Below are 14956 nucleotides of genomic sequence, written 5' to 3'. Positions count from 1 at the left end.
TGTGTGTGCGCGCACGCGTGTGTGTTTGTGTGTGTTTGTGTGTGTGTGTTTGTGTGTGTTTGTGTGTGTGTGTATGTGTGTGTGTGTGTGTGTGTGCGCGCGCACGCGTGTTGTGTGTGTGTGCGCGCGCACGCGTGTTTGTGTGTGTGTGCGTGCGTGCGTGCGTGCGTGTTTGTGTGTGTGTGTGTTCGTGCGTGCGTGCGTGCGTGCGTGCGTGCGTGTGTGTGTGTGTGTGTGTGCGCACGCGCGTGTGTGTTGTGCTCGTGAACGATGCACAGTTCGTTGTTAGTGAAACACGCGAAGCAGAATATCCCACAACATGGGTTTCCCAAGCGGATTCGTGTGAAAATATTGCAGAATCCCTGCTAAGTATCACAAACACCATTAACACTATTACACCGGACACGACACGTAATGGCACTGTTATATCGTGTTTCAGTATCTTTTCAGTATGGCTATTATATATATATATATATATATATATATATATATATATATATATACTCATTGAATAGAAATGTTTACTCCGTGATATTCTTACCACTATGACATTTTCATGTGGTTGACATTTGCCGAAACGTCCTACGCATCCGAAGGCATGTGAATGTTGTATTTTAGTCACCGAATGATCTTCCTTACAAATCGATAGAAGATTATTAGGCTGCGGTATTATACTCCTACAATTATAGGTAAATATGCTATTTTAATATAATAGTAGAAAAATTTTAAAATTCCGTATAATTCTATCCAGAGCCATTATATACCATAATACAAATACCATATATTATAATGTCTGGGTAAATGTAAAGTTTATAGTTGCGCATGGTTTTGTTGTTCATGTATGAAATAATACAGTATCGTTTCGCCTGTATATCCCGCGGAAACCTGTCGCTGATGTAATCCCTGCTAACGAATTGATCCGGCTAACAGCTAGACTTCCCACACAACTTGCGCTCTTCTCGTCTGTCTGACCCATACATCGCGCAACCTCCGTAACCGACGTCGGACGGCTAAATGTCGCAATTAAGCCGGAATCAAGATCGTAACATATATTTGTGATAAACAATCGTAGGTACATTACACATGATGATAAGTCAGTCATGCAGTCAGCCAGTCACGTCCGTGCGTGGCTCATGGGTGTAGCATATGCCCCCGGGGGGCACTCCCTACAAAATAGGGTAGGTATGTGCCACTTGAGAGATGGAATTGGGGGGCTCCGGTACTAACTCAGCACATCAAAATGGGGGTGGGGGGGGGGAGCTCCGGAACGTGCGGAAAAAAGTAGGACATATGCGCAGGGACGGGAAATATGTGAAAAGGGGGTCTCCGGAACGGAATGTGAGAAGCGGGTGGAAAAGGGGGTCTCCGGAACGGAAATTTTGAGGTGAAAAGGGGGTCTCCCGCGGCACATACCTACCATACAATATATAGAAAGTGCCCCCCCCGGGGGGCATATGCCATTGATGAAACCTCGCCATCTGACTCGGTGTTTGGCGAGTTACCTGATGGTGTCCAAGGTGTGTCCCTCGGTTTTGATTTCGGCTTCGACCGACCTCCTCCATGTGCTTTTCGGACGGCCCCTTCCCCATTGACTTTGAGGGTTCCATGTCAGTGCTTGCCTGGCGATGGAGTCTCTAGATTTGCGTAAGGGGTGGCCAATCCACCTCCACTTTCTTCTATTCGCTTGATGTCAGTTGCGATCGGTTGTTGCATAATTAGTTTTTTCCCATGGGTCAACGTTCCTTACTTTGTCTGACCAAATGATTCCCATAATTTTTTTAATGATATATGATGATGATCAGTGACCGCAATGATATCCAGTCTGTTATTACGCTACTTGTTAGCGCACTGAACAAAAGCATCTTAGCTATCGACATTTTCTGGCGAAGCAATCAATACCTTGCAAAGTGTGGGCTGTAAACAGGAAATAATGAAGGCAAAACGTTTTGCCACAAGTGCCGTAGTAATTTATATTATCAGAATAATCATATTATCAACACCCAGCTAGCACATTCACGTCGTGGCACCGTTGTGACAACGTCACGTTTTGGTTGTGGCAACGTTGTGGTATAACGTTGTGGGGACGTAAATGTGTGGAGTTTTCTAAACGTTGCCACAACGTTGTGAATTACGTTGCGGTGCAACGTCCTCCCAACGTTATACAACGTTTCTGCAACCTTTCTACAACCAGCATGCAACATTTACACAAATCATATGGAGAAGCATATATGCATCCAATGAAACTACAAGAACACTCTTAATTGAATCAATATTATTCTAATTTTATTTAAAAATCACCTAATAAGATATCAACAATGACTTTGAATAAAACGTTTTTGCCGTAAATTGTAATTTCCAATTGCATGGATTACTGTTAAAAAACTTTACTTTTATACAATATATAAACAATAAACTAAATGTACTTATTGAAAACAATATACTTATTAACAGTTTAAGTTTGAAAAAGTTTTGGATTGGTTTTGGCTGGATGTTTAGTTAGCTATGAAATATCATGATGAATGTGTTTAAAAACTCTACACGACTCTTTCGATGAATTTTTATTTCGTTTTAAATGTATCCAATATAATATCACAAATACTATAATACTAATATACTAAACTAATACTAATAACTAATATACTTATTATTTGTTTTATCGATTGATAAGTGAGAACACGTGCAAAAAGGGCATGCCCGCAATATGTAAATGGGAAGCCGGGAGACGTCGGAGAGAGAGGCACCGAGCAAGCAGCATGTCGATCTCAGTCTGAGGCGTCTGAAGGGTATCTCACAGCCGAAATCTGTTCACGAGTTGCAGTGCAGTCATTATTCTGGCACGCACGCACGCACGCATACACGCGCACAGACATGCACTTACGCACGTACTTGCGTACATAGGCCTACACTCGCACGCACACAAGTTTCTCTCGTAAGATTATAACATGTAGGGCATACGAAGTACAGTCTTGGTAAACGTTTATGCATGTGGCAGAACAGAGGATCACTGACCAGTCACTCGGCTATGCATATAGACATAGACGCATAAACCGCCCAAGTGTATTCCAATAAGGATATTTCCCTAAGGCGAGCTCTCCTTATACAGGCAGACAATATAAACAGATATTGGTTGACAGTAATTGCGTTATATTATGCATGAGATCGCCATAACTTTAGGAAATGTTCGGTACCCTTTAGAAATACTTACCACAGCTCAGCCTACGCGTAGAGAGTATATATTTGAGATGCTATTATTAATTAATTAGAGTGGGTAAAATAAATAGATTACTAGTCTATACTAATATTCAAAACGTACTAAATACAATGTACAAGGTACACATGCTGAAGATTGTCATGCGCAATTATTCATGGTTCATAACTAATATTGTACCCATATTTACGGCAGCGTTACACAGCTTTAACTAGACAGAATGCACTAACGGAGTGCATACCTCCGCCAGCAACATACGCCATACGCCATACGACTCACGAACACACGAATAACCGACGATATACGCCAGCGTACTGACATGTACACGCTCCCATGTAACATGTATGTGCTACGAGCTGGCTCGCTGGGCTCGCTGGCTTGCCGACTCGCTGGCTCGCTGGGTGATATCGATCGACCGCCGCGCTAATATCGATTGCGCGAACACACGAACACACGAGAGCGAAAACATAACCTCCTCCAACTCCGTTGGGCGGAGGTAACAATGATGTCGGCGAGTCGCATGCCCTGGTTAATATAAGCAGTCTCCAGCAGTAACGTTACGTTAGCTTTTACGACGTTTTCCGAAGTCACGTTTCAAGAGCGTCTGTAGGCCAAGGTACATTGACTCGCTCTGCCTTTGTAGTTCGCTCGTGCAAGATTACTCGGCACAGCAATGCGAAATCTGTTGATGACTTCCTCCTTTAGAAAACGTCCGTTCACATTTTTTTGAAAATGTATTTATCTTCCGACATTCATGCGGTGTTTCCCATTATCTGCAGATTCCTTCGTAAAGGTCTATCTACTACAGAACGGAAAGAAAATCAACAAGAAAAAGACAACGACTAAGCGAGGAGAATGCAACCCTATATTTAACGAAGCGATGATATTTAACGTGTCTGCTCAAATTCTACAGGTAACTGATGTTATTATTATTATTATTATTATTATTATTATTATTATTATTATTATTATTACTTATTATTAGTATTATTATTATTATTATTCATTTATCTCAATAAACCAAATACCTGATAAAATGTAAATATTATCACATAAAACGTACAAATTAAAATTAAATGAAGTACCATTGCATTAATCATCATCATCATCACCACTACCACCATCAGCATCATCATCATCGTTGTCGTCATAATTATCATCATCGTCATGATTATCGGTATCATCATTACAATAAGAGACATCAACAGCGACAGTAGCTAAAACAACAATAGCACCTATACAACAACAACAGCACAACAACAGCACTGATCATGAGCGACGTTTTCTGCATAGGGCCTACTGATTATTTACTGACTTACTTACTTACTTACTTACTACTTACTACTTACTGACTACTCACTGAATTTACTGACTTACTGACGTACGTAGGTACTGACGTTGGCATCTCACTTCAATATACCAGTATGGGCACTGCATAATATGCATTTCTAGCGAGCGACGTATAAAGTTGAGTGTGTGTGTGTCATATCCTACCACGCGTACAAGGTTGTCTTCTCAACCTCAACTGACTGAGCGCAGCATGCATACGGAAAATGTGTTTTTTTTTCTGAAAAAAAATCGGAAACGGGTTCGGGATGTTTACCCCAACCCACGGTCCCCAACCAACGGGTTTCGGGTTCGGTATGTTTCTGAACAACACAAACCTTATAAAAATCATGAAGGTTAGGAAAGCGGAGTACGTAAGAGAGAGAGAGAGAGAGAGAGAGAGAGAGAGAGAGAGAGAGAGAGAGAGAGAGAGAGAGAGAGAGAGAGAGAGAGAGAGAGAGAGAGAGAGAGGAGAGAGAGAGAGGAGAGAGAGAGAGAGAGAGAGAGAGAGAGAGAGAAGAGAGATACGGAGAGAGAGAGAAAGAAAGCAGGAGAGAAGAGAGCAGAGAGAGAGAGAGAAAGAGAGAAGAAAAGAGAGAGAGAGCGCGAGCGGAGAGAGAGAAGAACAGAGTCAGAGCAGAAATAATAGCAGAGAAGAAAGAGAGAGAGAGAGATGTCAGAGAAAGAATTAGAGAGGGAGCGAGAAGAGAAGGGGGGGGGGGAGATGAGAGAAAGAGGATTAGGACGAGGAATGGAGTAAATGTGAAAAGGGAAGCATGGGAAAAAAAATAGAGCAAGAGAAGGGAGAAATTAATCGTATTTGTGCTAGGAATATTTTTTCGTATACTTGTATATATTATAATACAAGGAGTGAAAATTTGTTTAATTGATTCCTAATAATGCGTATGATACGAGCTGTCTAACTATATCAAGGGTACAATATTGATTATCGGATATCTTTACACTTTATATTGCACATATATATATAAAATCAAGAGCTAATTATACCTTATAAATAATATCATATATAATTACTTAATAAAGGTATTATGACTCTTGATAAAATGCTCGACGAATCTGTGTGGGATAGTGCAGTAGATCTGCGCGTCCCGACGACGCTGTAATTTATTCGAATGCCCTTACTTGACTGTTGACTTCGCATAATTTACAAAGTAATAGTTAAAATTTATACTGTACATTGAAATATTAGACTAATATATCAATTTTGCTCCGGTCGTCCTTAAATGAATCTCTTATATTCGTATATATATAATACAATATTATATATATATATATATATAATATATATATATTATATATAAATCTATATATCCTCATAAAATTTGATCATCCGACTCCTACGTTAATTACTTCAACTTCTTTCAAATGTACAGCAATTTAATCGTAAGTAAACACCTACACTTACGCAATGAAATATATGCAATGTACTGAAATATAATACTTTATTATGGCGAGGAAAAGCTTGATAGTCAATACAACCAAAAGCGTAATAAAATGACTCGTTAAGTCCGCTTAGTAGTCTAGGGGTTGTTAGCACACCGTATACTATAGTACAGTAACCACACGCACTAGAACAGTTTATGATACATATCCTTAGCATAAATTATTAAGGGCTAATCTGAATATGACCTATTAACGATTTATGATCCACCCGCTTTCCTTAAATGAACAGCGACACTAATGTGGCCGTATGAAATCCCAGTACCCTGTCCGGGAATGTATACTATCCATTTACAAGTGCGTCTTATCGAATCAAATCATACAAAACACGAATATAAGAAGGTTTGCTCGTAGCAAGTAGTTTGAACAGGCATTATTAAAAAATTATGACATGTCCACTCCACTCTCGCATTATAAACACGGACGCGCGATGCTGGGTTATTGCTGAAAGATTCGCAAACCGGGGATTGTTTCACGTTGTCGCGAATGCTTTATTGGCCCATCTCAACATTTCGCTTCACACTCCAGCGATAATAAAACGGCTTTGGCACGTCTCCCTCTTTCTATACTCTCCTTGAATTGTACCTCAGTAATGTTGTACTGGAATCGGAATAAGGGGTTTTCCAAACCTAGTTAAAAATGCTCCGGGTGCATTAATTTTGTCTCACGAACTGCTCTAGATAATACAATACTAAGTAGAGAGTTCTAAGCGTCTACGTATATATGCTTTTCAGTCGATCCAACTTCGCATATCCATCAGTGAGATGGCTGCAGACGGAGAACAGCTCACCGTCGGTCACGTGATCGTCGGCTCGAGCACCAGCGGAAAGACTCTGTCGCACTGGAACCAGATGATGACGTCACTGCGCAAACCGATCGCCATGTGGCACACCGTGCGCAAATAAGCGCTAACCGCATTGCGCGAAGCGACTTTTGCGACGTTCGGCCCTGCTGCTACGACGTCGTCTACCTTAGCTGGGGCACCACGCCGTGTGCGCGGCTTCCGTTAGCTTCATGCGAAGAGTTGCCTGGTTAATCATGCGCAGGTGCGACGTACGGTGGCGTAGTTACTGCGTAACCTACAGTGCAAGGAAAGTCAGCAGCGGGTTTGAGTAATTGTTGGCGCTGTTTAACACCGCAGCGCTTTGACGCTGAAGCTACCTTCTATGTGGTGCAGTGCCGGATCCAGGAGGGAGGGGGCACAGGGGGCGGCCCCCTAGAATTTTCAGGGTATTTTAGCCTCCTCCCCTCCCCCTTCGGGCGCTTCGTGCTATTGATCTCGCATGATTCGCCCCCCTAGAATTCCCTTCTGGATCCGTGACTGTGGTGTGTGTGAGTAACCGAATATTCCTAGCAAAAATGCACCGCAAAATCTTATTGCTTGATGTTTGACGTTTGGAAGAGTCTATATGTATGCGTAATGAGTTATTTCACGAATAGTGAATAACAAAGTAATGTAATTTTTTAACTGAATTTGAATTCCAAGTGTACTTCTTACATTTCAATTATTCACTAGAATATATATATATATATATATACATATGTATATATATATACATATATGTATATATATATACACACAAACAAACTTTATTGTCATTCAATTGATTATATATTCAATGAATCATATTTATCAACTATGATTGATCTATTTTCAGATTTCTTCTATTTTAAATACCCAATTAATGTTTGTGGAAATATATGTATATGTTTAATGGTGTTAAATGTAATAAAACCCTATGATACATACAGAATTCTGGAAATGGAATTAACAGTGAACATCTTACACATAGCTGTTAGCAATATTCAGAGACAAGTATTCAGTTCAATATTCAGTTCAAGAGACATAAATTATGGTCGTACGATTACCAATAATATGTCAACTACATGGAATATTCTAACATTACTTTGATTCTAATATATCAATGGTCAGCTAATCCAATCTCATTCAACAAAATATTTTAATAGATAGCAAAACATACATGTTTAGGGTAAAAAAAAACAAGCAAGACGAAAATTTGATTTCTAAAAATGTACACATAATTTTTCAGGCTTTTAGAATTTATTCTTCGTCACACAATATAGTAGAGAAACTCACACATACATATTCAATCATACAAAGAAGAGCAAGAACGGGCATATCCTTTAGGCATGCTGGATACTCATGTTGTACTATGTACCAATTCTCACACAAATCGCTTCAAAAAGTTTCCATCTTTTCATTAAATAACTGATCGACAGATGAGAATTCAGAGTTTACCACTGGAGTTGTATTCGCACATGGCAATAAATTATTGATTCATGCGAGTTGATTAAATACACATCAAGACTGCGAATTTTCGACGAGGCATGGTTTGCATCCATGTTAGATCATGTATCAGGGGAAATTTTGTTAATGCATTTTGAAACAAAATACACACCGTACAGCAAGCTTTGTTGATGCACGGGCAACTCTTACACCCATCGTCGATGAAATGCATTGTGAAAATGGCACTGTAAGTGCCACCCTTACAGCAGCAGTCAGAGAATCTGGCGTGGCATGATGATAGAATCCTTGGTGACAGATAGAACAAAGATACCCAATGGAATGCGATGAATACTCCTTCTGCCGACAGAGCCCGTCACCTGCAGGTCACTTTATAAACTTTGTTATCCTCCTCAATAACCTGTAATCGATAACAATGAAATCACTCTCGTTGCACATAAACAAAAGACCCCAAACACTATATTACAACATTACATGATAATTTTCGTCATTCCAACAGTTATTTTGACCTGTGTCGGCTACGATCATCATTATTAATTTGGAACTTCAGACTAGGGACTGTTTCATTTTGCCGCACACGCTTTTTGAGAGTCAAAAGGCAATTCCTCTGTATTATTTACACTTAGTGTCAAAATATCACAAGAATGTTTTCATACCTCACAGAAAAAACATCAGACATAGATGCCAACCCACAAGAGCAGGAAAAGGATTCCAACACCCATGAAGATAGCAGCAAATAGGGACACTAGCAACTCCTTGAAAATGTCACGTGTGAATTTTGTTGACGTTACTTCATATCTGCAGCAGCTGGTCAAGGTCATTATAAACGAATGCAAGTACCAGAGTGTAAGCAATAAATGTATCTAGATTTAAGAATAAATAATTATTAATGTGCTATTACTGCCACTGATAGTTTAATTTTTTAATCAACTGCTTGCAACCTTAATTTTATCCTAAACATTCCGGATGTTATGCACCTTAAGTCATCTCAAGCGTAAATTGCTAGGGCTAATTAAATTGTTGGTTTTTTGGCAACATTCTCTGCAGTAAAAACTTTGTATATATTGAACTGAATGAAATACCATATATAGAAAACCATATTGCAAACGGTTTTACATGTACACATTCTATGTGCCACACGAATGTATCACACAATATCATAATTACTCTCTGTATATCATAAGCACATATAGGTCTATTCCAAAATGCTGAAGGATACACTCATGCTTTTATGCAAAATGTTATTGATTTTTCATTTTCATTCTTATGCGATGGCTAACACTAGGTGTCACCACTGTACATGCTTATTTCTCCATATACCGATGACTGAACTTTCAGATCGTTTTGATTGCCCGTGCGTGTGTAGTCAGCAGTGGCCCTTTAAAATGGATAAACCTCGCAACAAAAAGCCTACATACACCTACTGTGAGCATACTTGCAGTATGCAAACATCACGAAATGTTCTTATTGAGCCAGATATGTGCTCCAAAGCCGACTATTTTTATGTTATTTTGAAACTTCGTCGGACAGCGTTTCAGCATACATATACACATAAGAGTGATGTGACTGACACCGCGTTCACACGTACCTCAAAACCCAGTTTTGAACGCGTATCGTACGTACTCCGTACGAAGCGTCAAGCGTGGCCTCGAGTTATACAGCGTTCACACGTATAATCATATGTATCGTATGATCATATGTATCGCCGTGTAAGCCCGACAAGTCGCGCAGTGAGCTTATATTTCATAATCTGCGGATGTTGCTCCGCCCAGTTATACGTGTATATAGCTAGAGCCGGTTGTTCACATGTCTGCTATACGCGTATGAAATGCGTATAGTTATACAAAGTACGTACGATACGCACCTTTTTGTTCAGTATAGCTGTACATGTTTCGAACAGAGTATAGCTATATGTGGTCGTTCACACGAGGGAAATTTGTCTTGAGTACGTACGAAACTGGGTTTTAGCTACGTGTGAACGCGGTATGAGAATGCTAACAGTAGGCCTCCGCTAGCGCAAATAGTTCCTGGAAAGAAAACACTATATTTGTTTGCTGATTGCATAAGTAATGTAGATAATATATGATTTAAACAAATTTCACAATTTTGCACTGAACAAACATCGAATAATGAATCGAATAACTTGTTAGATGAAAACTGCAATCGCTCGGCTATGTCCCGCATGTGTAAACACTGTGTAAACATTGAAAATACTAGTTTCGTAAGACTGTTTAGGTTTGCTAAAGAAATGTTATGAAAGTAGTAATACAAATGAATAGCAAATTTTTACATCATTGACGAGTTCACGCATTTTGCTGCGAGAACATGCCGTTTTAAACACCAGTGCTGCCACTCAGGATATTACAAAAAAGTATAAAATCTGTCCAGAAAAAAGTATCAAAATTGTCAAAAAAAAGTATAAAAACAGTATAAATTTGTATCAACCTACCATGATTTGTAGTCACTTGTTACCCTATACCTTATTATCGAATACATTATAGCCTATGTGCAGCATGTTAACAAGCTTCAGGAATTATGTGTGCAACGTCTTGAGGAGTTGTCTCTTGGTTTGGAATATGCAATGCAGTCTCTTGGCCAGAAAGGTCTGTGAGGCGGTAAATTTTTTGAGGTGTTTGTGTGTTTCAAGGTCCTACCAAAGCAAGGAGTGCATGTGCTTGGCCAGCTAGAGGGGTCCAAGGGCATGCCCGCCCCAGAAATTAAAAAAAAAGGTGCAATTTGGTGCATTCTAAGCTATTCTGGGACACATTGTATGAGACTCTTGAATCTATTTTTCAAGTTGCCAAAGGTTTCGTCAGCGAGGTGGTTTTTTGGACAAATTTCAGTGTGGCGGCTGAGAATTTGAGCGAGGCGGCCCGCCTCGCTCGTGTCAATGCAGGGGAAACACTGCAATGCTCTGTCATTTGGTCACTGACAGCGGAGAGCTGAGAGCAAAAACACTCCACTGAACAGAGCACACCATCACTTCTGCAAGAAGACTAGCAAAGCACACCTTTAATCTCATCAAATATAGTGTACTTAGATGTAAGTCCGAAAAGTTTTGACCATCTTTGGCAAAAAAAGTATTTAAAAGTATTTATGCATGAAAAAGTGTGAAAAACATATAAAAAGTATATTTTCTGAAAAAAAAGTATGCTTTAAAAAAGTATAAAGTGGCAGCACTGAAACACTGCCGATGTCAGAGACGTAATACAACCAGCTTTTTATGGTATTCATTATGCCAGAATCTACCAGCATCAACCCTTCTACAGCCAGCATAGATCTGCCAGTGATAGTTATAATTGTAAATAGCTGAAAATTTTATGGAATTTTTTGGCTTGAGCATAGAAATACATCTCATCTATAAATAAACCATGTGATTTATTCTATTCATTTGTCAATAAACATTAACTCTTCATTAGAGCAATACCCGCTCAAAAGCTGTCAAGAGTGTATTTTTAATTAGGATTTACAATTGTTGAAATGAATTGGCCTGATAACTGACAGCTTAGCACTACATATGTATGCTTACTAATAGTAATAGACATGTAATGCAGTACAAAGGATACACGAAAAACCATGCCATGAAGAAGATTCCGATGCCTAGGAGTACGACTGTCAGGTGCGGGTAGATTGCTGGATTCACTGGGCTCACATACCGAGCCATGTGTTCTATACTGGACTCCTGCAAATACAGATACAAGCACGTAGTTAGTAACTTAGTGGTCATTATTATTGATTCCAACGCCTCACTTCTGCAGTGGTATAATGGGAGAATTTTGCAGCAGGATAGTCAGAAACATAATTGTCAACAATATCTTGTTCCTCTGTCTGATCGAGCATCGGGTGCTCCACACAAATAGGGGCTGAAAATAGGGCAAGTCCGAAGTTCGGGACCTGCCGATTTCACGCTCGGACCTTCGCAATTTCCAAGCAGAAAGTCCGTCAAACCTATCAATAATTTACAGTACTCCACTTTCATAAAATAAAACATCATTAAACCAAATGTTGCAAATTGCGAAGAAATAAAGTGAAAGTAGATCGATTTTTGGTTACTGTCGACATCTAGTATCATATTTAATATTCACAATGAAACATACCAAGTATAAGAGTGAAATTTACCAAACATCTGATCGAAATTACACATACTGATCTATGGGTATGCTGGAACGTTAGTAGCATGGTTGTTGATAACGGAAGTTAACGCGGATGCGCGCGCAGTTTCAGCATAAACTCATCACTCGTGCGAGTAGCTCGGAATGCCTGCAGATGACGCATGTATTGTATCAAACAAAGGCAAACATAAGTTTGTTTATGTTTGGTTTTGTATATAAATAAGTGGATCCACTGTTACCAAATAATCTATTAGCCAAACAAACGATATTCGGACCTCAGGGACTAATCTAGCTGCCTAATATGGGCACCCACGGCGAGCGTAGAGAGCATAAAAAAAATTATATATATACTTATTTATGACATTAAATTGGGCATTTGGACAACACATTTTATTCAGATAATAGATTATAGATCTTATAGGAGCATTTTTTTTTATAAAACTGCCTACATAACGATAGAAACATGGAGATCTGCATCAGAGCTCTGCTAATTTGGGCGTTTTATGAATTTTGTAATTTGGGCGTTTTGCTAAGGATCGTAATTTGGGTGCTGGTATTCGATATGGAAAATGGCTTGGATTTGATCCTGGATCTTTCAAATCTTTCATCGGACCTTCCAAAAATATTGCTGAGAAGTCCCGGACTTGCAGGCAAAAACCACCATTTTCACCCCCCTGATGTTTCCCTAATGTTTCAATTTTGACATTTTTATATCGAATCATAAAGGATTAGTTGTATATCATACTGTGTAAGTACTTGGAGCTCATTAATAATAATAACGCCCTGGACCGCATGTGTTACATGCTGCACACTGCCTACCTATAAAACTATTCCACATCAACATTCATTCCACCTATGCTGTATTTCCTGCAGAAATGGAAGTGCTTCCATTGTAGAGTAAAACAGTTGGGTAAAATGTGTCACTAACTTTACACTATGCACAAATTGACCAGATTTCCGCCATCGGAACCCCCTAAAATTACATCTGGCAGCATGATGGTAGCAAACTCTCTGTGATTTGTGCATAGGTGTCAAGTTATTAAGTAAAAAGTAAGTTAGTACATTTTTTTTAACCCACTAATGGTACTCTGTCGCTTCTACAGAAAATTTTGTTTTGTCTGCGAAGTGGTGAGCTTTACTAGGTAGATTGTGCGCAAGACCTAACACACCACTCACTTCTCCAGCATAGCTACTTTATCACTTTTGATACAAATCCTTAGCCAAGCACTGGACTAGGACTACTACTAGGACTAGGAGGGGCCGTAAATACACTGCCACTAGGGCTCATAGGGTCTATGTCCCCCAGGGTACTGCCGGAACGTACCCTGGTACCTATCTGATATGGTTAGGGTTAGGGTTAGGGTACCCAGTTAGGGTTAGAGTTAGGGTTACCCCACAGGCACTTGTTTCACTGCACAGCGTTTCAACTGTAAACACACGCCGCCGCCATTGCGCGCACACTGACACATAAATATATAGCAGGTGAGAAAGCGCGACTGCGCACCGGATGTTAACGAACTTTCGCCGCCTTTAACCATGGGTGAAAGTTCGTTACCATCCGTGCGCAGTGCTAGCGAACGCGAGAATTTCGTCAGTGTTTGTGTGATTTCGCGTGACACAGCTCGGTTACGAACAGAGACATTATGTTTTTATAACAAGTGAACACTGTTCTTGAAGGAGAAACAAAGATGGAAGCTGTTGGATGTGTATTTGTGTTGAAATCGTGAGAAATGCAGCGAGCGTCGAGCGAATTTTTGGGATCGCACTTTCTCACTTGCTATATATTTATGTGTCAGTGTGCGCGCAATGGCGGCGGCGTGTGCTAACAGTTGACACGCTTCAAGTGCCTGTGGGTTACCCGGTTAGGGAGTAGGCGTGTGCTGCTCCCTAGCCTCGTTAGTGGAGTAGACGAGGTACGGTCCGGCATATTAGATAGTACCAGCAGAGCATATAAATCACGTTGATTTATATGCTCTGGTACCAGGGTACGTTCCGGCAGTACGCTGGGGGACATAGACCCTCTCAGCGCCACTAGGTTCTTACTCCCAATCAGTGACTCACAACAACGTTAATGGCAAATAATAATAATAATGCTTCTCCAATTACTCTTACATTATCATGCAATCAAGCTGTTCTTGTGGCAGATAAATTTAAGAACGCTTTATTCTCTGGCAATAAAATCAGTAAACATAACGACAATTTAAATTAACAAATCGACACGAGGAGCTCCAATACTGATAACATTAACAGTGAAGTTGATAACAGTGTAATGTGTATACGTGGCGAAGCCGGGTCTATCAATGTATCATAAACACAATACAGCGCGATGCAAAATAGCACAGCCACAGTATTGATAACACTAGCCCCCACAAATGCATAGATTCCCTAAGTTTAATATTTTGGGATAAAGTCGAAGTTTTTATATTCGCAGATGACCGTTTACTTATACATATTCGTTAGATTGAAAACACTAACAACTAACTCTTACCATTGCTGTGTGTGGACGATTATTATACACGTACTATCGCACTCTAGCTGCTGCCGCCATCTAGTGACAAATATATGCTGCACTGGTAATATAAA

General features: G+C 39.9%; 1 protein-coding gene and 1 long non-coding RNA gene across 2 annotated transcripts in view; one reads left to right on the top strand and one right to left on the bottom strand.

Moving 5' to 3' along the window:
- The window catches only part of LOC106814118 (synaptotagmin-12-like), a 24834-nt gene extending 17157 nt beyond the window's left edge, over nt 1–7677 (top strand). The window contains exons 7-8 of the mRNA XM_014818403.1: nt 3988–4121; nt 6730–7677. Of these exons, the coding sequence (XP_014673889.1) occupies nt 3988–4121; nt 6730–6900 (305 nt within the window). The 3' untranslated portion in view covers nt 6901–7677. The remainder of the gene's footprint in view (nt 1–3987; nt 4122–6729) is intronic.
- Nucleotides 7678–7939: 262 nt separating this feature from the next.
- Nucleotides 7940–14932, bottom strand: LOC106814125. Its single transcript, XR_001394561.1, has 4 exons — nt 14862–14932; nt 11828–11943; nt 8918–9059; nt 7940–8661 (listed from the first exon to the last, which is right to left on the bottom strand). It is a non-coding gene; the product is annotated as an uncharacterized LOC106814125 (long non-coding RNA).
- Nucleotides 14933–14956: the final 24 nt, after the last annotated feature.

This window comes from Priapulus caudatus, unplaced genomic scaffold (assembly GCF_000485595.1).
Source record: "Priapulus caudatus unplaced genomic scaffold, Priapulus_caudatus-5.0.1 Scaffold25, whole genome shotgun sequence".
NCBI lineage: Eukaryota > Metazoa > Priapulida > Priapulimorpha > Priapulimorphida > Priapulidae > Priapulus > Priapulus caudatus.
The sequence above is the reverse complement of the archived record's forward strand: the minus strand, read 5'-3'. Positions and strand labels throughout refer to the sequence as shown.